This window comes from Corvus cornix, chromosome 4A (genome assembly GCF_000738735.6).
Source record: "Corvus cornix cornix isolate S_Up_H32 chromosome 4A, ASM73873v5, whole genome shotgun sequence".
Taxonomy (NCBI): Eukaryota; Metazoa; Chordata; class Aves; order Passeriformes; family Corvidae; genus Corvus; species Corvus cornix.
Genome location: NC_047058.1, coordinates 7,792,075 through 7,816,879, shown reverse-complemented (window position 1 = coordinate 7,816,879; position 24,805 = coordinate 7,792,075). Strand labels below are relative to the sequence as shown.

The following is a 24,805-nucleotide window of genomic DNA, read 5'->3' as shown; positions in this document are numbered from 1 at the left end:
TGAGATTAATGATTCCCCTTAAACAGGAGATTCTGAGCAGGGGGGCAGTTGGGGTTTTATTGTTTGGGTTTGTATCTTCTGATGTCTGTGAAATGTTTTCTTCTTTCCTTCTGGAATAAAAGAGCACTTTTATCCCTCTTCTTTTCACTTTTTTATTCTTTTTCTCTCTTGTGTCTGAGCTTCCCACTGCTGACAGAAACAGTGTAGTCTGACATACTTTAATTAATATGTACACTGCTAATATCCACAGCTTTCTTAATTTTTCTGCAGAGGGAACTTTTCCTGTTTCATTCTAAGACTTTAAGGACAGCAAAGATTGTGGGAATAAAAATTTTTATGAAACCAGCTGTGCAATGATGGAAAAACAAAAAAGCTGAACAAACAGCCAAGCTGCCAGATGAACAGACCGTGTTTTATTAAGGATTATTCATCTATCCAGTGTCCAGCTACCCTTTCAAATAGTGCTCCTCTTTCTGTGGCATTTGTAATTTAAGGTGATGGAACCCAATCTTTCCCATTATCACAATAAAAAAAATTGCAAGGAAGGCAAAAAGAAAAAGTAGAATATGAAGACAGCTTTTTTGTGGGAATATGCCTGGCCTAAAACTGTCAGGGTGTTCATCTAATTATTTAGAATTATTTTTAAAGGCTTACAGAAACTTGACAAATTTCCATCATGCTTGACATATAAAGGCTCTCATAGCCTAAAAGCCAAAACAAACCAAATTCTGCTCTACAGCAGAATAAAAGAAGTTACTATCTTAAGTTATTTCGAGAAGTGGAAGTTGTCTTGCAGGAAGAAAAGTAGAGGTGTTTAAATTCGGGCAAAGGACTTTAACATATAAGGCAGAAAAAAAAAACATTTTTGAGAAGGACTTTTTAATGGTATGAAGTTTAAAAAAAAATTCAGTCACCTTCTCAAAGCACTATCATGGTGTTTGTTTAAATGCATCTGTGTAACTTTGATAGTTGAAAAAAGATTAAAGAACCATTTTTTATGTTTGGGGCAAAAGATCAAGGAGTGTAAGAGTTCCCTGGTCGTTTGTGGCATTACAAATCTGCATCTTTGCTGTCACTGCTTCCCTGTGCTGGAATAATTGTTGACACTTAAAAACACACTGCTGTCATTAGATCCTGGTTAATTAACCAGACGATTCTGCAAGAAAATTTTCAAGGAAATTCCCCTGACAACTGGATATGCTCTTTTCTGAGGGAAAGTCTCTTCAAAATGGGATTTTAAATGGCTGGTGCCTTCCCATGTTTTCAAAGGTCAGATTTTAATTAAAAACCTTTAATTCACTTTGTCACTAGGGGACAGGGACAGTTACTCAGAAACAGTCAGGTTCTTGATTTGATGCCTGAGAAGCATTTCCTTGTTCTCTAACATAGGTCATTCTTCAGAGTTTCATGTCTGACACCTCAGTTATTAAAGAGCCACTATTTTTTACTAAGTGTTGACCAGTCTATGCCATCTTCACAGAGTGAGAGCCCTTGACTCTTGCCTTATCTTGAAATAAGGGGTACAGCATGTTATTGTTCTCTCTGAGGTCATTGTTGACATTCAAGAATAAACCAGAGAGACTAAAAAGCCATTCTTAAAAAAAAAAAAAAGTACATTAATCACTTTGAAAAAGGACTCCAGTGATATTTTGCATCTAAGGGCAGGAAACAGACCAGTAAGGGGACAGAAGGAAGATGAGGAACTGAGCTGCTGGGATGCAAAGAGCAGAGTAGGTCAGGGTAGGGAAGGATATGGTAGGAAAGGCCTGGTTAGACAGGAATGGACATTCCTGAGTTTGCAGAGGTAGACAGACAGCTGGATGGAGAGGGCAGCAATGGACACTGGAAGGAAAGAAGCAGGAGAACCCTCCAGAGTAGAACTCAGATGTAGGTGCCACTTCAGAAGGGTCTCTGTCACACTGGCCAAAGCTGTGCATGTTCCTGGTTACTCCAAGGTGACCAAACAATTCTCTGGGTACCACTGCCTCAGCAGATGAGTTCCACCCCTTCTGTCTGGATCCTGATCCTGGGACTGGATGTGAGGAGGAAAAAACTGTGGGAAGGTTGGGTTTAGGGCACTGAACCCAGAAGGGGAGATGAGCTGCTGGGCACAGGGGGAGAAAGGTGCTGCTGAGGGCTCTGAACAGGCAAGAACACATAATTTGTCTTCCTATTTTACAGCCAAAACCTGTGAACAGTTTGTGATCAGTTTGTGTAAAGTTATATGAGAATAATTAGCTGACAGGAGAATATCTGCATTTCCATCAGACTTCATCACAGAAATGAATAGGGTCAAAATAGCAGATAAGTGGATACTCTTTTTATAAATTACTTTACAAGTTAATTAAAGATTATGCTTATGTAAAAATCACAAAATCACAAAATAGTTTGGGTTGGAAGGGACTTTAGAGGTCATCACATTCCAACCTCCCACCAGACCAGGTTACCCAGAGCCCCACCCAGCCTGACCTCAAACACCTCCCAAAGTGCAGAATATTAGAGAAGACTGTGACTCCTCGAATATGCTGAATCAACGTGATTGCTTTAAAACACAGGTGAAATAGAAAATAATTTTAAACAAAATATTTCCAAGAGTTCCAGTGTCAGCAGTTGTCACAACAGGATCTGGGCTTGGAAGAAAAAGGATTGCTGCTTCAGTTCTACAGCTGCAGCATTAAATCACTATTTGCCCTGAACTTATATTATCTAACAAAATTTTTCAAATGTGTTTTAATTTTTTTTTTAGGCTTATTAACCAAAAAAATGAGTGGATGAAACCATACTGAACATAAAGATAGCCAACAGCCCATTACATTGACAGAAAGGTCCAGCTCTTTGCCTAATTTAGACTGTGAATATTTGTGTGCTTTTTCAGAGGTCACAGAGTTAACAGCTTCAAAAATTGAAAATAATAATAAAAAATTTTTGCAGTTTTGGCTATTTCTTATAAACCAGAGTAGTTAATTTAAATTTTTCACTGGAAGTTTGATGAAAGTGAGCCCCTTAAAGCTTTTCATTTGTATCTATAAACTATTTTGTGTACAAGTATTTATATGAGCAAATTAAACTTTTGAAATACAAAATATGTATGTTTAAAATATATCTGTTTTATAGAAAATAATTTGAATTCTGAACCATTTGAAGCAAAAAATTAACGTGAGAGATTTTATCATTTTTAACCTAAAATAATCTTTCAAGCTTTTCAGGTAAGAGATATGTCAAGGGGATACTCTGCTGCTGTAATGGTCAACAAGAAACAAGCTCATTATTTTTCTCCTGGGAAAACAAGGATGAAAGCTCTTTGTAGGATAATTTGAAGGCTATGAGTCATTCACTAAATTTTTTTATTTTTTTATATATTCTTAAATTTTAATAACTAGGATGAAAGAGCAGATAGAAAAATGTAGGGTAATTCTATGTGGTTAGTCAGGTTTTATGTCTCTCCGATGGCATCTGTTAGGAGATAAAATTATAATTTGATTTTTTCTAAAAATACAGAGGTTAACAAGAGTCTAAGAACTTTAGGAAGAAAGAAGTGGTAAAATTTAGTGAAAAGTTTAGGACTCTGCCCTCTTTTGGCCTTAAAGATTTTGATCTGTTGGGTTTTTTGAGTGGGAAATGAATCTCGTCAAAGCAAGTGGGATGTTAGGACCGCGATATTAAATTTGATATTAAAACTGTGGCTGGAAATGTGTTCCTGAAGCTCACCACGTGCTAAAAGAGCAGCCTTCTGTGGAGCAGGAATGTTGTGTAACATCCTGGTGAAAAGTTCTCCATGGAAATCCAGCATACCTCACTCTAGATGGACAAAATCTCTTCTCCGGATTTTTAATGGACACTCTACATCCCATTGTCCATGGGAACCTTCAGTTTCTCGGGATCCAGTGCTCCTGTTTGTGTCTTTGAGCTGGCAAATAGAACTTTGTCAGTAGCTGTTGAAGGAACCACAGAGCCTACAGAACAGCAAACACTGACAAAATTCAACAGCTCTAAAGAGGGAAGTACTGAAAGGCCCACCAGCAGCTTCTTTCTCCCAAATAATCCCATGTTATGAAGCTGATTTCCAGACTGGCGAGATTTAATTTGGACATCTTTGGTTTTTACAAATGAAGTCATTTATAAAGCAGCCTTATTTAAGAGAACAGCTAAGCATAAGGAGTAAAATCTAAAGCAGAGTTTCCTGTGCAACAGAGCTAAGCAACCAGCCAGCAATCAGGTTTAGCCAGTCTTTATTTTTAAGATTTCAGTAAATTTTAAAACTTGGTGACATGGAATTAGTTTACAATAAAGTAGAAGTCACATTTTCTCATGAAAAATCCAAACAACTCCCACTAGAGGAGGTTACTCAGGGCCTTGTCCAACCACGATTTGATCATCTCCAAATCAGAGATTCCACAGCTTTGCCAGCCTGTTCCAGGGTTTTTTCTTCCTCATGGTGAAATCGAAAAAAATTCCTTACCAGAGTTCCAACTTGTATCTCTTGCTTCTCATCCTCCCACTGTCAGGAAGAGTTTGGCTCCATCCTTTCTTAACCTTCCAGTTTAGGCAGTTGTGGACAGCATTATCACAACTTTGTAGGATTTTTAACCTTTGGGTTTTTCTCGAGGGCATGGGAGGTGGTGTTTGTGTGACCCACCTTGCCTGAAGCATTCCAGAATCTGGAAACTGCTTTCTCTGAACAAAATGTTCTTGGTTATTGCTGAGGGCTCTAAATTTTGGGGTTGGCAGCACAAGGTGAAGCAGAACTATTGAAAGAATAATAAATCAGCAGCACAATGTACCAATTAGATTAATTAGATTTCAAAATGTGATGGATAACCATGCCATGTGAAGAGATGGGAAGCTCGAGATGACCTCGCTCTTGAGAGGGAAGCACACGAGCCACTGAGCCTCCCTGACATTTGGGGCTCTGAGTGTGTTCAGCTCCACAGATCCCTGCTCTGCTTGTCTCTCTCCATCTTGTCAGTCGCCTCCTCAAGCAGAATTCTTGATTGACTAATTACAAAGCTCCTGTTAGTTCACTAAGCTCATTTTCCCCCATAAACTGGCAATATGAGCACTGGCTCCTGTCTTTTCTGAGTTAGGCTATGGCTTCGTTTTTACTGAATCAGGAACTCTTTGCAAATGGGGCATTTAAGTTTAAAAACTACTCCTGCTCGTGCTTTTGATTTCAATACTTCTTTTATGTCACTTGAAATAAAAAGAGGTCATATTAAATATTTCAAATACTGAATAGGCACAGGTTTTTATGCTGATGCTCAGTGTTCAACTCTGTTCACTTTAGAATAAAAAAAGCATTAAGTGAGAAAACTCTGCTGTTTATAGTGGTCTTGATATAGATTTGTTAAACTTAGATTTGCAAATGTTGATTGACCGCAGTTCCTTCCAGTCTGCTCAAATGTTATGGTCCTTAGACTGGAGCAAACATATAATTTTAATTATCATGCAAATGTCATGTATTTGTTTCCTACGAATGTTAATTAAGCTTTTTGCTCTTTTTTCCCCAGGGAATGTATATTAAATCAACATATGATGGACTACATGTAATCACAGGAACAACTGAAAATGTAAGATTCTTTATTGTAAAATACTTTTATCATGCTTACAATTATTTTCTGTGTATCTGCAGTGCATTTTGTAATCTGTTAGCTTGCTTTAAGCCAAGCCACTTTTTATTAATATCTTTTTTCCTTTTTTTTATGTACATGCATCATATTACCTTTTTAAAGACTAAGAACCCTTGAAAATAGATATAGAAAAGCAGCTGTGGTGAAATTATTAATAACTAACAATATAATAAATTAAATTCTCAAACTTCTTTCCTCAGTGATTCCTCAAATAATCCTCTCTAACAAAATTCACACACTTTCTCTCTGGCAAAAGTGGTTTCCTTTATATTAACTACATTGTATTTTATGTTTTCCATCATTTGTAGTAAAAATACAGGAGAGATCAATTATCATTTTCATAGTTGTGCCAGAGGTATTAAAATAACTGAACCAAAATCACACAGAGTTCTGCAGCTCAAAGATCTGTGTGAGAGATCCCGGGGACACTAAGGAAGAGCAGCACAGCTTCTGAACATCCTCCTTTTTACTTAACGTGCAGTTCATAATTATAAATTTGAAAAAATTAAATTGACTTCAACTGCTGCCATCTAATTACTGTGACAGACTTCATAATAAGACCCTTCTGGTTTTCATCTTGTCTTTTAGTCACGCTGTTCCCACTCGGGCTTGGGTCTGTTTGACTGCTCAGAGCTGGGCAAGTGACAAGTTTAGATTTTATAAAGCTGATATTGAAATTATGGATTGCTGACACCCAAGGAACATCAAATGAGCTCTGTGAGATGTAAATCCTGGCTGGCAACTGCCAGTGCTCTGCTGGCCCATATGGGTGAGCTCCATGTGGGATATTTTAATTGATTTATATATATTGAGTAGTATTTATATGGGTTTTGTCAGTGCAAACCCATGGAAAGCCAGACCATTTGTATGTCACAATTTGGGAAGACAATTCTAATGCAAATTAAACTTGAGATTTGTTTGTTTATATTGTCACCACTGGCAGCATTTAGAAGTCTAAAAATAACTATGTGTGTATCTTGGGTCCTGAAAATTATGACTGATCCATCTTGATTATGTTGGACAGATTATGTTCATAGTCATTGAATTACTCGTGCTGTAATTAATCCACTTTTTTACTGTAATTCTAATTCATTTCAGAAATATAATGCAGTTTGCAGGGGAAATATTGATATATTTACAATTGAAATTCACAGGAGGAGTTACTAAATTGCCAGACACTAGAATTTTTATTTTACCTACCAAACTTTTTGCCATGACACCACCAGAAGAAGTTGCTCTTTTGGTTTTGCTAGAAGTGTAATCACATGTGCAGATAAACCAGCTTCAAAGACCTGTAACTTCTGGTGTTTCAGCAAATTGATTTTTCATTCCTTTTGAAGGGATAATTGACCTCAGAGCCAGTGTTTAATTAGCTCAGCCTCATCCAAGTCAGGAAAGCAGCTAAAAAGAGAATGAACCAGGCCTTTGCTTTTCCAAGTAACGTCAGCTGAAGTTAAACATTATGAATGGTGGTGGTTTCTGCAGTTTCCTGCTTACCTCTCATGGCCCATTTAAAGCCAAAGAGTTGTATTCTCATTGAATTCCAGGAATATTTCTGTTACATGTTTGCTACTGGGCAAAGGAGCAGCCTGCCAAAATTCCAGCAGTTTCCATGAAAAGGAGAAAGTGGCTCTGGAGCCAGGTAGCTCTTCACCTCATCCTATAAAGCGTGGGGTTAAAATCCTGTTTGTTGTAGTGCAGAAGGACCCAGGGGCAGGAGGTGAGGTCTGACTGCACTGCCCAGGGTTTAGCTCAAAGCTGGAGCTCAGGAGTGGCCAAAGCCCTGATTTGAGATCAGGCAGGTGAGGAGCTGGAACGAGGGCGGTGTTGGGCAGAGAAAGGCTGGGAATGGAAAACCAGCAGTGGGCAAAAAGTAAAAGCTGTGCTTGGAATAGCCCAGCCACACTGGGGATCACCGTGGCCAGTATTGGCTGTTTGCCCTATGGGCTGATTGACTGATTGGCTAATCAATGACTTTTCCTGCTCTCAGCAGCCGTGCCCTGCAGTGCCACTGTCAGCAGGGCCTGGCCCACGGGGGGCCATTTGGCCCCTCAGAGATGAGTCTCTCTGGCATTTTATTCACAAATAATTGCAGTCATTTCCTTGTCAGTGGCAATTTGGGTTTTTCTTGTATTGCCTCCTCTTCTCTTTGTTCCTTTTATTTGTTTTCCTCATGTTTTTAATCTCCATCCACAAAAGGAGTGAGTGGGACTTCTGGTTGAAGACAGTGCAGCTGAGGAGCTCTTGCCTGCAGTGAGGTCATGACCATAAACTTCTACAAATCACTTTCAGTTCAGATAAATCCTTTCTTCCTTCGCATTTGACACCTGGCTCCTGTGTTTATTGTGTTTAACAATTTATGTTTTCAAGAGATGTCCAGGAACTCAGCTACAGCTTGGTAACAGCTGTTTCTCTGTGCAGTTCTTCAGCAGGATTAGAGCCAGGACACTCCCTGTAGCTGCAAGGGGCTCCATTTCTGCCTTTCTTAGGAGTCTGTTTGCTTAGCAGGGAACTGAAACTGTTTCTTGAGGATTATTTTGCTTTAAAAGTTTCTGCACCGTTTGACAAGGGACAATCATTCCTCTCCTCTCTCTGACCCTGTATCTAATGAGGAGAATAAACAGCCCACCTTGTCCAAGTCTCCTGGCTGAACAGCCAATTTCCACTGGGATTTATTTTCCAAGGTGATGTCTGAGCTCTTTAATTCTTTGTGGTTATTTTCCCCTGGATGCCAGGTTGGTGTGCTCTGTGTCAGTAGAACACTCTTGTAAGCCAGTGCACAGTGCAAACGAGTTGCCTTGAATACTCAGCCCTCTACTCCTGAGCCTGCTCATCTCCTCAATGCCCCATGGATTCCTCTCACAGATTTAAGATTTCATCAAAGCATCTAAAAATTATTTGTAAAGTAGTAGTTGGGCCATGTTTGAGTGGCTCTTCAATGGGTTTTAAGCCGTTTTCATGTGCTCGGAACAAGCTATATTTAGGATAAGGGAGTTTTTCAGCTCCGGGATCAGGAAATTCTGTGAACAGTGCATGCACATAAAATCTCCTGAAGAGCAAGTCCCTTATATCCATTTGTAAATTACCACATTCTGTATTCAAATAGTTCATTTAGCACTGCCTTGGAAGTGCTGGAGCTGGATTTGAAGGTATAAATACCCCGTGTGTGCAGAGTATCTTCAGTGCACTTCAGCAGTAACACTGCTCTGTAGAGGAATGAGCCCTGATTTATGTCCCACACGTGGCTGGTCCAGCCCTGTCCCGGGGTGTGTTGTAACAGATTTAATTCCATGTGATGTGAATTCACCCAGGGTATTCCCAACAAGGTTGTGACTGCTCAGCTAAAAACAATAGAATAGCTCAACCAGCCAAAAATGGCAGTGGAGTTCTAGATTACTTCACCAAATATTATAAAAAAAAATTTTGTTCCTTATGAAAATGAACAATTATTGTTATTTGACAGCAATAAGACTTCTTCAGGCATGGCTTTCTTGCCTTCTTCAGCATTCATTGTTCAATTCCTGCTCTTTCCAACCACCTCCACACCCTCTCTGTAAAGTAATTTTTTCTCTCTTGTCCTCAGTCTCCTGCTGACCAGTGTAAGAAAATCCATGCTGGTGATGAGGTGATCCAGGTCAACCACCAAACTGTGGTAAGTACTTTGGAAATTCTGTGCTGCAGGCTTTGCCTGTTCCCACTGGTAAAAAGGTACTAATTCTTCTTTGCTCAGCTATATTATTATTATTATTATTATTGTTATTATTATTATTGTTGTTGTTATTATTTGTCTTTTCAATCATATTCGCTGCTTATTCTTAATAAGAAAAGACCCAAATTGAGTCCGTAATCAGTCCAGAAGGATTAAGCCAAATTTACATTTTGCACAGCTGCTGTTCAACATCATGCTCTTATTGTATAAGGAGATCCAAGAATATTTCCTTGAAGTTCTTAGACTTCTCATTATACACTTGCCAGCTGGTTTAACTTCTCCTCTTGAAGAGGATTTTGCATTCTGTTTAATGCAGGATCCAGATTAATAATGCAGAAGTGCTGTAACAGCCAGGTATTCTGAATCTGTTGGGTGGAAGATATAAAAATGATTAAAGTGTTGATAGAAATCTGCCAGGTTTGGGGTTTGGGCATTCTTAGATGGAGATTTATTTTTAAGATGCCCACAAGCATGTGCACGCAGAAGTGGATGCTGAACCTCAGTATTGCAGTATGTAATTTAAATATAATTTAAATAGCTCCAGTGTTGCTGGAGCTACAGGTGAAAGGAACACTGGTATTTATTATTTCTTAGGCATGAGTAGTGACAAGGACAATGAAAACTTCCTAAGAAACTTCTAATTTAGCTATTTCACTTTCTCCTGGTGAACCCCATCTCCAGACACAGCAGCTGCAAATTAAGAAATCTCTTTCTGTCTGTAACTGGTGTGAAGGGGAAATATGAAAGTCTGGCTATTAAAATCTTATGATTAGAGAGCAAATATTTTCTCTTGAAAAGAAGTATAACTTACTCATTTACAATTTAAATGTTAATGCAACACAGAGCTCTTATCTGTATTAGAGAGTTGTCATAGTTACAAGTTGAAATATGTATCAGACTGGGTTTCTTCATCAAACACTCTCTTCATGTGACAGATCTGATTTAATCTTTACTCCCATAGGTGAAATCCCCCATTCAGCTTCTCAAGAACTGGCTTTTTTAGCAACTCTTTTTTCCATGTCTGTTATTGCAGCAGGCTCAAGGTGGTTGATACTTGTAATCCCTTTCCACCTCAGGGCACAGGACCAACAGCTGAGTCAAGTGCCGTAAAAGACTTTTTTTTCCTAAAAAATCCCCCATAATATATTAATTATTCATTCTGAAGTTTCTAACAAGCTAAGGAAAGAGATAAATGGCACTGGTTCTTTTGGAAATTTATTCTTCCTTTGAAATGGCTGGGAAAGTCTCACTACAGCGTCTTCAGTTTGGAAAATCAGGCAGTAATAGTGTGTGTTTGCATGTTTCAGAGGTGTGTCCAACTCTCCCTGCTCATGGATTAGAAGTTTTAATATTTTAAATATCCCTTAGATCTTCAAGTGTGTCCTTTAAGTCACTTCTGGCACTCCTTGCTGCAAACTACCCTTAGCTGTGCTCCTTCTTCACCTGAGTTAACACCTTATGACGGTCCATATTTTGCTTATAATTAGTATTATTTCCATTAGTGGACTAGAATAATTCAAAGGCAACAGCTCATTAAATTTCCACTGAATCAATATTCTAATATTAGCACAACCAGATCATAAAAAGGGGTGTAACCCATCTGAAATTAATGGGGGGGGGGGGGGTGGTCAGAGAACTTGCATATCTCTGGTGTTCCCACAGGTTTTCCAGAGAAGATTTTATCTGGGTTATCCTAACCAAGACATTTGTTTAAGATTACATTTCTGCAGCATTTTGATACCAATGTTTTCTATTATATCAAATATAAATCCCCTTCAATACAATGTGTTTGGAAGAACCTGTTCTGAAGATGACTGGAAAATGTCATTTTGTACTGCCACTGGTGGAAATACTTCCCTGAACAGAAAAAGTATGGATCTCTTTAAACAGATTCCAATCCTGTAGCTGACTACCAGCACCATTTAATCTGATTTTGGCTGAGCTCAGCCAGTGTATTTTCTAGATAAATTCATATTCATTTAATATGATCATTTGAGTTTCAGAACTTTCACTGCTGTTCCCACAACCTGTAATAAATTGCTCCAGTAGTTAATTATTCTCATTGCTGGGGGGAAAAAAGTCATTTTATTTGTAGTCTATATTTGTCTGGCACAAGCTTCCAGTCCTTTGATCTTGATATATTTTTATCTATTAAATTGGAGAAGCAGGTTTCTCTTTTAGGTATTTTCAGGATGCAATCAAATTAACTCATCACTTTTTTTTAGTAAGGCAGATAATTTGAGCACTTCCAGTTCGTCATCCTAACGCATGACCCTCCTCAGCATCCTCTTTAAATTCCCAACTGTAGCACTCTGCATTTTTCACAGGGAGCTATGGAGCTGTCCAGGGCAAGGATTCACTCATGGGTAGGGCAGAACTCTGGTGCTCAAAGAGTAAAAATGAGACTACAAGGCTTGGAGATGTTCCAGGGGAAGGTTAGGTTGGATTTCAGGAAAAGGCTCTTCCCACAGAGGGTGGTTGGGCACTGAACAGCTCCCCAGGGAATGGTTATGATTTTTTAAAGTTTTACTTTACTTTCTCAATACCTTTTCAATGGAGTTGGGAGCCAAAAAATGTTCAGGAAGTATTAAAGGAGAGCTGCTTCCAAATTATGTAATGCAACAACTGAAGGAGTGAGAAATAAAAGCCTTTCCACGTGGAATCTGGTCTAACCAAGGAACACTCTGTAATACAATTACAAAGATCAAAGAAGAAATAATAGTACTTTAAGCAAGAAATTAATTAAATCAGGCGATTCGATTAAGATCATTTAATCATTATCCAATTTCCTTATTTGCTTTTCTGCTTGTTCTTCTTGCTTATAAGATTTTAATAAAACAGCATAAGAAACTTGAAGAATAAGTTATACATTCTAAATTACTGCCACCCTAACTTTTTTTTTTTCCCCTACAATAACAACAGGCACCAATTCTGCCAGTGCCTTATAGATTTTTACTTCCTCTCCAATAAAATTATACAGAAGTACTAAAGATGCCACTGTAGCACTTCTTTGTTTGCAAAATTAACCATGACACCATTTTCCACTGCTTAGTTGAAATGGTAAATTTCATATTGTAATTCTTTTTCAGCATAAATTTATGAAAATTAAATTGTGTTAATGTTCCTTTTTGGATAGTTTTTCAGACAGTGAAAATATTGAAAATCAAATGATCAAAGAAATATTGACTCAACTACCTGACCACCTGACCATCTGTAAAGTATTTGATCTACTTCTGGATAGAGAAGTGATTTGTAAACAAGGGAAAACTGAATTTCTCTGTCTTCTATTCTTTTTTTTTTTTTTTTTTTTTTTTTTTTTTTTTTTTTTGGTGAGGGTTAGGATTTGAAGGTTATATCATAGGACAGAGAGCAATAATAAGGCTTTTAGTAATTCCTGTTGAAAGCTCAATGTTACTCAGGAGCACCTGGCAAGACTCCAGGAGTCAGAATGTAGTTAGTAATTAATCCCAAACCAACTGAGCACCATAGAGCTGATGGGACTGAAAATGGCAAAGATGAACTTGGAATTAATCAGGAACAGGTTTCCAGGAGAAACTGAGTTTGGATATCATTGTCTTGACATTAGTAATACCTTGTCTGAAATAAAGAGTGATTCTCAGGTCACTTGCAGGCATCAAGGGTGTTAAGTTAGATATGAGCATTAAAAAAATGTAATGGGTAAAAAGGAAAATGTGTCATCTGTCTCAGAGGAAGAGAAATTATTTAAGGATTTCAGTTTGGTTAACTCAGCCAGCTGGGTCTGAGACAGAATTCCTCTTTCTTCACGGACAGAGGCAATAAAGACCAGAAAGAGAAACAGCTCCTTAAGGCATAAAACAATGCTGTGCCAGAGCAAGAGGCCACAGAAATATCTGTTATTCTGTTGTGTTACGTGTTTCTTATACTCTCTTTAAGCAGCTGCTGTTTTTAACTGAAGTAGTTGCATTTCCACACTCGGTGAGGTTGTTCTTTGGAATGATGGATCCTGTGCCTTCAAAGGCAGGGAAGAAAGATGGGGACAGACCTTTTAGTAGGGCCTGTTGTAAAGGGGCACTGAAAGAGGGAAGAATTGGACCAGATATATGGAAGAAATTTTTTTTACAGTGAAACACAGGCACAGGGTGTTCAGAGAAGCTGTGGCTGCCCCATCCCTGGAAGTGTCCAAGGCCAGGTTGGACAGGGCTAGGAGCAACCTGATCCACTTGACAGTGTCCCTGCTGCTGGCAGGGGGGTTGGACTAAATGACCTTTAAATGTCCCCTCAAACCCCAAATATACTTTGATTCTAAATACATGATCAGCAGCCTAATGCCCTTTCATACTGTTCATTGTCAAATTACATGCTTGAAATTAAGTGTGTCAAGAGCCTGGCACAATGAAATCATTTCAGCACTAATTTATTTGTGTGAAGACAGTCATTGAATTAATACCCTCGGTGTCTGTTTGCTGAATTGTGAATATGAGTCCTAATGAGAGCTCATTTTAGGTGGAGGTAAATCTGTAAATGTAGTGCCAGGTCACACCATCTGTGTTTCAGCACACTCTGTGTTGGGAAATGCAAGGAGGGGGAAAAAAAGGACAAAAGATGTCATGAGAATTCCAACTTCTTTCCCCAAAAGACATCCTTCTGTTTCCAAACAAAGTGCCACATGTTACTTATTCTGCAGATTCTGCCTTTCAGAAGGGCTCAGTAAAGCCTCTCTTCCTGTTGTAGACCTTGCTTCTTCTTGGATTCTCGCTGTGTTTCTCCATTAGTTAATGAAAATAACTATGTAAGATAATGGGGAAACATTTGGTTTTCCATCATCAATTATTGTTAGGAGCAGCTCGAATATTAATGAGTGAATCAGCTACAGGTGTTACTGACGAGCTTCCCGTTCAGTGACAGAAAACAGTCTTATGATCTTCCAGCACATTTTTGTCTAATAATAATTTCTGATTTCCATGTTAATCAAACCAGCTCCCTTGATTAATTCCCTAATGAGGCAAAGTGAATTACAGACTTAAAATACGAAAAGATGATAGCCTGCTTCCTTAAAAAATGTTGGGTTTACACAAGCTGGGGGTTTTTTTAATGCAAATATGAAGAGAGGTCAAATTTTGCAGGTTCAAGTAAATATCCAGATGGCTTTGCTTATGTATTTGAAGAGTCATGAGGGGAAATGTCTGTCCTGGTTCCTGTGAGGGGTTACTGCAGTCAGAGCAGAATTACTTGTTTTCAGGTGGTGTGCAATAGAGTAGGATATAAATATTTAGAAAATATTTGGCACAACTGATTTCCAGACCAAATGCCTGACATGGGAGCTTTTAAATTCCTGTTAGTTATTGCTCTGTGTCTCTCCACCCCAGGTAACAGCAAAGCTGGCAGGTGATACAGTGAACAGAACAGGCACAAGTCCCCCAAGCAAATTAAGGTGTAACCTGCCTTCCTTCTGTGAGGTGCACTCAGTGGTTCTGGATTTCTTAAAACTTTCCTGGTTTTCAGAGTCCTGATAGGGTTCGATAAGGCAGTGAAGGAAGTGAGGAACCCCATTCCTGCCTTGTCCCCAGAATTTTGAGGGAAAGCAGAGAAAGGAACAGATGCTTCTCTCCCCTGTGCACTCCCCACTATCTGAGCTAAATTTTACTTCTAAATTCCTACCACAACAAACACATATAATGTGTTTGGAGGAAATTGGCAGGGAGGTGAATAACTGCTGTGGGGCTTCAGACCACTGGAATCCTCTGATAAACTCCACCATGTTCAACAGTTCAGCTGTTTTCTCAGTTCCTTTTGATAGACAAATATATCATGCACTTAATGCCTCTGCAGACACCCAAAAATGCACTGGTTTGTTGGGGATTTTTTGTGCATCTGTAGCATTAGGAATTTTTTGGTATGAATTTTTCATACAGAACTGCAGTGAGTCATCCCCAGGCAGGTAGTCTTTATTTTAAAAAGGGAGAAAAGGTGCTTTTCCAGCATGAACAGAGCTTGGATTTATAGCAATGCTGAAATCCCTGCTGCTGGTAGGATGCATTCCAAATCCCATTCATGCAAATCCAGACCTTCTGAATGAGAAGGAGCAAAGTCATTATGGGGAGAGCCTAAAGAAGATATGGGAGAACTAAAACCACTGGTTTGCTGTTATTGACAGTGGGTTATGTTTTTCATGTTCATCTGAACATATTAGATAAGCAGTCCCAGCTACAAAATGATCAGGTTTGGGTCTACAAAATTACCTCAGCATTGTGAAATTTTCTGGTAAAGGAATTTATTATTTTAGGAATTAATATTTTTGGAACTATTATTTTAAAGTTGCTATATTCTTAATTTTCCACCACATAGTTTCTCTGAGGAAATGAACAAACTCTTCAATATAGACAGTAGTCCACAGGGGTTTTTTACCTGGAGATCTTCTTTCCAAACTGAGGATGTACAAACAAATAAAAATTAATGATTGTGGCAATCCTAAGTGCAAGCCACCAAAATTTTAAATATCTGCCTGTCTCTGACAATTTTGAGTAAGTTCTTTTGCATTCTTCTGGGTTTCTTCCATCTTTAGCATCTAAATTAGCATCCATTTTCATTTATGGAGGAAAATAAAAAGTATTCCATTAGTCTTTTATTTCATCATTGTTCTAATTTTAATTGAAATTTCCTTGCTGAAATATCTCAGAATTTTGTAGAATTTGATTGACTGTATGTGTTAAAAATCTTAAAGGAGAAAAATACCTTTCTGGTGAATGCATCTTACCAGAGCTAGAAATTAGTAATTGCTTTAAAGACTGATTCTTTAGGAGTAAATGTCAAAATCTGTCTCAAGGACTGGTTTTCAAATAAGATTTTTAATCCACTATAATGACTTCTCTTTTTTCAAAGATATTTTTAGTAATACAATTTATAATATCTTGTCCAAATTCCTCAGAGCATTTTATCATGGCCCAGTAGTAATGACTGCAGACTGTTCTCTGATAGGTCTTGGTATTTAATGGTTTTGTCATTAAGGTTCTCATTGGAATAATTTATCGTTAACTTAATTATTTATCATTCTTTTCTAAAAGGAGCTCACGGAACTCAAAGGATTTCAGCAATCTGAAAATTGCATCAATCTATAAAAATCAAAGAGAGTTCCATTTGATTTCTGTAACTGAGTAAAAGAAAAGAAACATGTGGCCCCTGTCCTTTTATAAACACAGCCCAAACCAGAGGAGGTTTTTGAGATGCAAGCTGCCACCCTTCCATTTGTTTGGATGTGACCCATTTACAAGTACTACTGTCTTCTGGTTTCCTGTGGCCAGTGCATTTTTAGAAAGTTTTCAATAGAACAGCAGCATTAAAAATAGAATAGAACTTTTAAAAGCTATTAAAATCCTGTGTGGAATTCCAACACATATTGCAGTTCTGTCCCAGGTGGATGTTCCCAGTGGGATCCTGGCTTTGGCCCACCGTGGAGACAGCTTGGAACCTTACAGTCTGTATCCCAGACTGTATCTCTATTTTCTCCAGCCCTTAGGAGAGGGTTTTAGTTCAAATCTCTTGGAGGTATTATTTTCCCTCCACCTTCTTGTGTAATCAGATATTATCTTCCTCTAAACGGAAGTCATTATAAACTGCACCTGATGTAGCAAAGGAGGTGAATGTAGACTGCTCTGTGTCTAAGCACCTAAATGTTTTATTTTCTTAGTTTTTAATAGCAGTGGGAATACTTTGGTCAGAAGAGAAATTTTGATTAAAATGTTGTTAGTGAACTCTGACAGGTCAAACATGGCAAATATAAAAATATTTACTGCTTGCATATATTGCTGCTGTTCCTGTTCTGGGATTCACTAAGCTTTTCATTCTTAGAAGGTCATTTTATGGCTGATGCAGTTGCCTTGGGAAGGTTGTGTCTGGAAATTCCAGCTCCTGCTCAGTGCAGGTCTGCTCAACACCCGGGCTCAGATTTGTGGCAGTCACAGCATTTATGGCAGATCTTTATTATGGCAATGTATTACTGCTCTAAGAATCTGCTCTGATTGGGACAGAAAAGGCAGGGAAGAAAGAAAAGCCCTAAAAATAATTTTTCTGTTTTCATGTATAAATAATTCACGGTAATTCTTATTTAAGTTATCAAGATGATTAAAAAATGTCTCTAAGTACTTTTTTTCCAAGTGGCACTTCCTTTCAGTACCAGTGATGTCCTTTTTTAGGGGTCTGTTTGCAATTTACAGTGACTTGGAGCCTCAGCTGTGTCCAGGGGCAGTGGAGATAACCCAATAAATGATCATTTATGTCCAGTCAGGATCTTACAGCTGTTACATACACGCTACCTGTGATGTTCCAGCACAGTCTGGCTTCCTCCTCAGCACTCACTGTTGCAACTCAGAACCCAGATTGAAATGATTTCATGACTTCTAGGATCTCATCCTTTGATTTAAAATGTTCAGTGATGTCGGACATTACTGAAAGGGTAACAGTGTTCACTTCTGCCTTATTTTGTTCAGGAACATAGCTAAAGAAAAAAAATTAAAATCCATCTGCAGCAGCATGACTGCAGTCCAACAGAGTTTATAAAAACTGCGTATGTTTGCAAGGAGCAGGTTGTAATAGACCTTGTTGGTTAATAGAACATTTCCTTCATATTTCAAGTCAAATGGAAAGCTTCCAAAATTCAATTATGGACTTTTTCCTTAGGTTGGCTGGCAGTTAAAGAACCTAGTAAATGCACTGTGGGAAGACCCAAATGGAGTGATTTTAACCTTGAAAAAACGTCCTCAGAATACCCTGGTTTCTGCTCCTGCCCTTCTGAAGAATGTGAGGTGGAAGCCTCTTGCACTGCAGGTAAGGTGGCTGCTGCAATGCTGGTGTCGTGGTAAATCCTTTATTCAAGAGAAAATATTGGAATTTTTCCTTCCAGTGAAAGGAATGGGAGCCTGTCCCAAACTCCTTTGTAGCAGAGTGCTGAGGTAAATCAGTGTGGCAATGCTGTATGGGTCAATCTGATTGTTTTCTCCGTGTTTTTGTGACTTTGGGAGGCAGAGGAACTCAGAAAAGGAAAGAACATTTACAGATAATTTCATGAAGAGCAAGGTTCAGTGGCTGCTCTGACTGGCAGAGGCAGCAGTGCCTCCCTGTTTCCATTCTTTCACAGCCTGTCAACTACTTGTTTGTAATCAAGTGTGTCAGATCCATTACATTCCAGAACTCTGCTTCTGTTCCACGCCTCTCATGCAGCTGGAGTTTTTGGTAGCAGGGATAATAGAACCTCTAGTATTTTCTGTGTACTCATTCCTTGAAAACCTGTTGATGCAAAAATAAAAAAAGAGCTGTGAGCATCACAGGTAGTTCTTCCTACAGCATCAACAATATGAAGGAGAAACTGGCTGAAACACTGAGCTCAAAATGTCATTGTTAAAGGAAAGGATTTCCAGTAAGTCAGTAACCACTGATGGTTGTCTTTAATGCCATTTAACTTCCTGTAAGAAGCTGATGCACTTCCATAATGTGGAAGCTTCTCAGAGCTGTTTTGTTTGGGTCACACAATACATGAATGTGTTTCTGAAGGATTTTTAAATTAATGAAACAAAACAAACCCTTTAAGCTTATCCAGGCAGGTTTCCTCCCTGCCTGGCATCTTCTAAATCTTTCATTTCTCAGAGTGCCTGAATCCTACACAGTGGCTTCACTGAAGGAGTTTGTGTAATCCTTGCAGCCCAGGAATGCTGACAGTGGGATTTAGGGCCACCTTTCTCTCTCTGTGACTGCCCCTGGGGCAGAGGAACGGGGCCCTGTGACACCCAGAGGGGATTTTTCTGTCATAATGCTGAATAGGAATAACATCCTTTGCTGTGGCAAGATGCTCATGCATCCACTTGTGAACTTCAGATGGAGCCTTCAGGGGCAGCAAAATGGAAATTGCACTTGCACAGGGCTTCCAGAGAGATTCTCTCTTTATATTTGTACATTAAAGAATCACAAATCAGGAGCAGTGCTGGACCTGGAGGCTGTGTCAGTGTGAGCAGTGTGTGCTGTGTACACTGAATGCATGGCACAGCATTTTCCATTAAAAATGCCAGCCTTTGCCATGATAGCCAGAAAAGTGAAAGTGCACCGAGCTGTTTTTGTGGCATTATCAGTAGTTCTGGTTTTGTGATGTGTCCTCTTCTAATGAGCCCATGAGGAGCAAAGGGTACTTTAAGTGTCATCCTTCCTGGGATGTATTTCTTCTGTATCAGAGAATAGTGAGGTGAGATATTTAAATAAAAATATAAACCACTTTGGAAAACAAAATCAGCACTTCCAGTGTTACCTCTTAACAGTAGATTCTGTTACAAGATGTGGAAAAACAGATTTAGGTCTTTAATTCTTCCTGCCACAGAGACAAGCTCAAGTGTTAGGGCCTGGATCTGTTTCAGGAGGCAGGTTTTGGGTTTGCCTGTTTCCTGCAGCTCTCACCTGGACCTGGTATTATTTATTATTGTCAGTAATGACTTGGAAACAGCCTGATTAAATTTCAAGATGCCACTAAAGCCTGTGCTTCCTGGACAGCTGACACAACAGCTTGTTGCTGCTGGAAGCAGTGAGCTCACTTCCCTCTCCTGTTGGCTGCAGTGTCCTTGCCTTTTGTTGACTTTGGCAGTATTTAGACTCTAGAGCAGATTCATGTTGGATTGATAAGAGAATTTCTGGGTTTATTTGTTTGTTGTTCTGGAGTTTTCTGCCTCTGTTGGATTAAGTTGGCTCTCAGAGAACAGGCTTTGGGGACAAGCAGAGAGCACAGCACCGACAGGATGGTTTACACCGAGACAAAAGCAGGGTATGGAACGACCAAGCAGTGACAAGCTGCAGAAAAATATCTCAGTGAAAGCAGATTAAGAGAGAAGACAGTTCATCAAAAGTCAGACTGACACAAAAAAGGGATGACACATATGGGTGTGCTCTATTTCCTGGTGTGTTCCAGGTACAGATCCATACGTATTAACTCTGCATGTGCTATTTTCACGGTGCACTCTGAATATCTATTTATGGATCCACATGTGGAGGAATTTTTTCATTCTGATTTAGTGCTGGTAAAGAAAAAAAAAAACAAAACAAAAGCAGTAAATAATTAGGCACAAAGGAAATAGGATTTAAGATCTTGAAACCATATTTGTTACCTCAGGTTGGTGCATATCAGGAAGTTTTAAATAAAAGTTGTCTTGTTTTCTATTGTTGCTCAAGGCACTTATAGATGTTATTAATATTTTTTTCTACAATAATTAAGTTTAAAATTATACCACATAGGTAATTTATGAATTATTGATGATACAGAATCTGTGAGGCCTTATAAAATTTATTACTTGGCCTTGCTGTAGTATTCCTTTGCCGTAGAGAGTTTCCCTTGATGCTCAATTAACAGCAGGAGAGTTTTCATTTGCCAGGTCTGTGCTCAATTATCTTTCAGTGAGATTTGTGACACCATTTTCTCCTTTTGTCTCTGGCTGACATTATGTGATAGTGTAGAAGATAACTTGAATTTTTAAACTCTCTGATTATTTTCCCACTCAGGACAAAATGGATTTTTTTTCATTTGCAATGACAAATAATGCTCTGGTTTTTGTTAAAGTGAGCGCACTACAACTTCATTCAAATAAAATACAACATTTATTGTATTTTTTTCTTTTTATTTAGAGAACTTTTCAATTGTAATAATCATTCCTGTCACAACTAATTGATCCAGAATTATTATTTAGTTTATTTAGTTTAACAATAAGCATAGAGAACTAATATAATTTGGACTCCTTTGCAGACTGACATTCTTATGAAAAAACATCTTATTTTGGTATTTAGGAGTGCTTTTACTTTCTGAACTACATAAAAATAATTTGTGTTTACCTCTAGAGGATAGGAAGTTCTTATTTAGAAAAATATTGGTGTTTATAGGTTTCATCCAAATTTCAAGTTGCTGGGTTCTCCTTCCACCTGTAGAAAACTGGTTGTATCTATTTAAGCATAATTTTTATAAATAAAAATATTTTCTATTTCTTGAGTATCAACACAGACCGGATCTTGGTTGAAGAATATTCTTTGTTTATATCTCTGTATCCTGCACAGCATATTTGGTTATCATCCTTCTAGTCCTTGCAGACCATTGATTTGAGCTTCTCTATGACATCTGAATCAAAAAATTGCATTTAACATCATGTAAAAGTTTAAAAAGTAAAAATCTTAGAGGATATTTTTTTACTGCTTAGGTTAATTTCCATTTCTTTGCTATTTACCATGGAATGGGTATTTGTATCACCCTGGCTATGAAGCCAAAGGACAATGAATTCTACCTTCTTAAAAAATCAAGATGTTCTGTCCTTGCTAACAATAAATCTTCCACTGAAACCAACATGATCATTTCATTCAGTACAAATATTCCAGAGCTCTGTAATTAACTTCTGTATTAATGACATTTAATACAGTGTGTCCTTTCTCCTCATATAATTGATTTTCTGCATTGATTAAGGATCATATTTTGATTGAGTCTCAGATTTTCCCTTGAGGTGGCTTTTAAATTAATTTAATGGTCGTTTATTAGTTTCTTTCATAACTAGTCTTGAAGTCTAGAGTTTCACTAGACACCGTTTTGGAAGAAACTTCAGAAATTCAAAAAAATGGCTAATCCCAAAAAGACGTCAAAATTCCTAAAATTATGCCCATCAGTTTTGTTGTTTCTTGGAGCACAGAAAGCATTAATTTATTCTTCATGTGCCTTTTTGGTTTTTACAGCCTGTGATTCCAACCAGCCCCACAAGCAGCTCTACAACCCCTACGAGTACGATGGGCATGTCCTCAAAGATGGACAACTCCGCACTCCAGGATGTTTTCATTCTCTCTCCTATGTCAGGACTTTATGGCCCCAGGTATTTATGTCCCAAGGAATTTGAGGTTTTTAAAAATAAAATTTTGCACTTTAATTTCATTAGATTAGTAAAACAAAACCAAAACAAACAGCCCCTCCATCAAGCTAAAAAAATAATAAAATTAAGAGCTAAAAATACATTAAGCATCATATTGTTGTTTTGAGTGACTTAACTTTCCCTTAGCTGAGCAAAACCTGGGTTTAGTCCTAAATCGAGGAAGTATTTAAAGAAGTCTTTAATCAATTAGTTTTATTTACTTTTGTGTGTCCACTTCTATCTTATTCTTGAGCATTTCTCCAAGGCAAACCCTTTTCTGCTCACATTACAACAGTTCTTTATGTTCTCCTTCAGATCCTAGAAAACTTCTGAATATCTGTTTATCTTAGAATTCAAGTGGAACCTAATGATGGTTTTGTTAATTTACATTTGTTGAATTGCCTCTTATAAAGTTCTCCCACGCAGCATTTCAGTTGCAAGACTTTTTATTTGTAGTGTTTGGGAGAGGCAGTCGCACGCTTGAAGTTTACCTTAAATGGTTCATTTCTCCATCATCTTCTGTTTTTAGGGATGAAATTGGAATAATGTCTTGTGATGACATCAGCAAATTTGGGAAGTCTGGGATGAAGGGCTCCGAGTCTCCAAACTATTTCCTGGAGCACGAGAGTGGGAAATACTACACCCTGATTGAAGGGGAAGGCCACCCCGGGGGCCCTGAGTACGAGAGGAGCAGAGCCACAGGCGTGAGGAGAAGGGAAAAAACCCCCACTCATGGTAGGCTGGATTTCTTCAACCTTCTTCCACTTGGCCACATTTACAAAGGGTGCTGTTAACTCTGCAACACTCCCAAAAATCAGTCATTCTTTGTCAGACCGTGAACCTGTTGGCTCTGAATATTAAACAAAAGTTGACATGAAGGAATAATTAGAAAAATTACACACTAACATTCTTGGTCAGGAGCACATCACTTGTACAGTTTTTTAGCAGTACATACTGAAATGTTGAATTGATAACTGAATTTGTATTATTTGGGTAGCCAGCATCTTGATTTCCAATTTCCCCTCCCAAACTCCTGGAGATTATTCCACTTGCAATGTTCTGGGCTGTTAAACTTCAGTGCAGGGCCTGACTTTTGGTATGAAAGTGTCTGTAAGATGGAAGGGCCTCCAAAATTCAGCACTGCATTAAATGCATGAGTATCCTACAATGCACTCATTAGTGCTGGAATTGTATTTCAAAATCTTAGGATGGGGACTGCTTAAATATATAAAATGCTATTAAAACAATAATTAACTCTGGTTTTCTATAGAAATTTTGTGTGTATATAAATCCCTATTGAGTGCACAGGTGTACAATCACATGTGCTCCTATATGAGTATATGTATCTATATAAAAGGTATTGTTGAAAATTAAGTGATAATTTTTTTTGTTTGTCTGTTTAAACTGAATTGCTTGGTGTTTAATGAATTTGAGAAAAATACTGCTGAAACACAGCAGTGTGTTGTCTGTGTATTTTCAGTGGCTCTATTTTTAAGGCAGTAGGATACTTTTGTAAAGCCTACAGATTTCAGAGAGGAGATTTCTTTTGAAAACTGTAATTATACCTGATTTTGAAACTGACATTATTTCTGAGCCTCAGAGAAAGAAATGACCATAGTGTTCTCTATGGGTACCTGCTATCTTTATAGATATATATACATATCTATTTATACATGGCAAGCCATCAGTAAGTACTTTATTCACCTACTCTGAGACCTTTTTTTTCCTCTCATTCTGTTGAAAAAACCCCCACAGCTTCCTAAGTTTTTGTCTTTGAAATTTAAGAAAGGGAAAACCTCTCAGAAGCTCAGAATAGTAAAGGAAAACGTGTCTGTGAAGAACACAGGTACTGAAATCCTGCTGCAGTTCAGTGGAGAGAATCCCAAGAGTGGTCCTAGTGGAAAATCCAACAGCAGCTGAAAGGGAGCAGAGTGGGGGAAAAAAAGAAACCTGTTAAAGCTCTGCAGTCACTGATTCTGCTGCCACTTAGTCTGGTGTGGGGTTTGCTACCAGGAATGCTCTTAAATGCGGTTTCTCTGCCTCCTGTTCTTGGTATTTATCTTGTGTTTATCAGTTACACAGAACTTCCCTCCTGCTGTTGTAATTTGCTGACTGCAGCTGGATTTCTGGTAAAAATGGCAAGTAAGACGGACTTGATGGTGTGTGTGCACACAGAACCTTTTCAGAGTAGGAAATCTTAATAAATCTTTGTTTTAGGCAGGATATTTTTAGGAGCTGCCTCAGTCATATGCTTTTTGCTTGAAAGAGCTGTGACGTTAAAGAATAGGATCCCATCTTAAGTCCAGTAATGTTCACTCTTTATCTCCTTGTGAGCTGACATCATTTTAAAACAAAATTAGAATGAAAGATAAAGAGAAATCTCAACTGTGATTAAAATTGGAGCCAGATGGGTGCCTTTGGCTTGCTTTCATAAATTCTTGCTGCACAGTGACTTAAAATATTGGCCTCTCTGCCTAATCCCAGGAGTACACAAGATTTTTTTTATCTATGATGGACAATTCTGATTGAAATCCAGAAGGAATTTGATTTTGAAATCTCCAAAATATACCTTTCTCTCAAAA

At 38.2% G+C, this 24,805-nt stretch overlaps 1 protein-coding gene across 2 annotated transcripts in view; it reads left to right on the top strand.

Moving 5' to 3' along the window:
* LOC104691305 (connector enhancer of kinase suppressor of ras 2-like) overlaps nt 1-24,805 on the top strand; it is a 174,426-nt gene that overhangs the window by 97,648 nt on the left and 51,973 nt on the right. For both annotated transcript variants that reach the window (XM_020584773.2, XM_010402748.4), the window contains exons 8-12: nt 5,508-5,567; nt 9,211-9,279; nt 17,992-18,138; nt 22,054-22,187; nt 22,753-22,958. In XM_020584773.2, the coding sequence (XP_020440362.1) occupies nt 5,508-5,567; nt 9,211-9,279; nt 17,992-18,138; nt 22,054-22,187; nt 22,753-22,958 (616 nt within the window). The remainder of the gene's footprint in view (nt 1-5,507; nt 5,568-9,210; nt 9,280-17,991; nt 18,139-22,053; nt 22,188-22,752; nt 22,959-24,805) is intronic.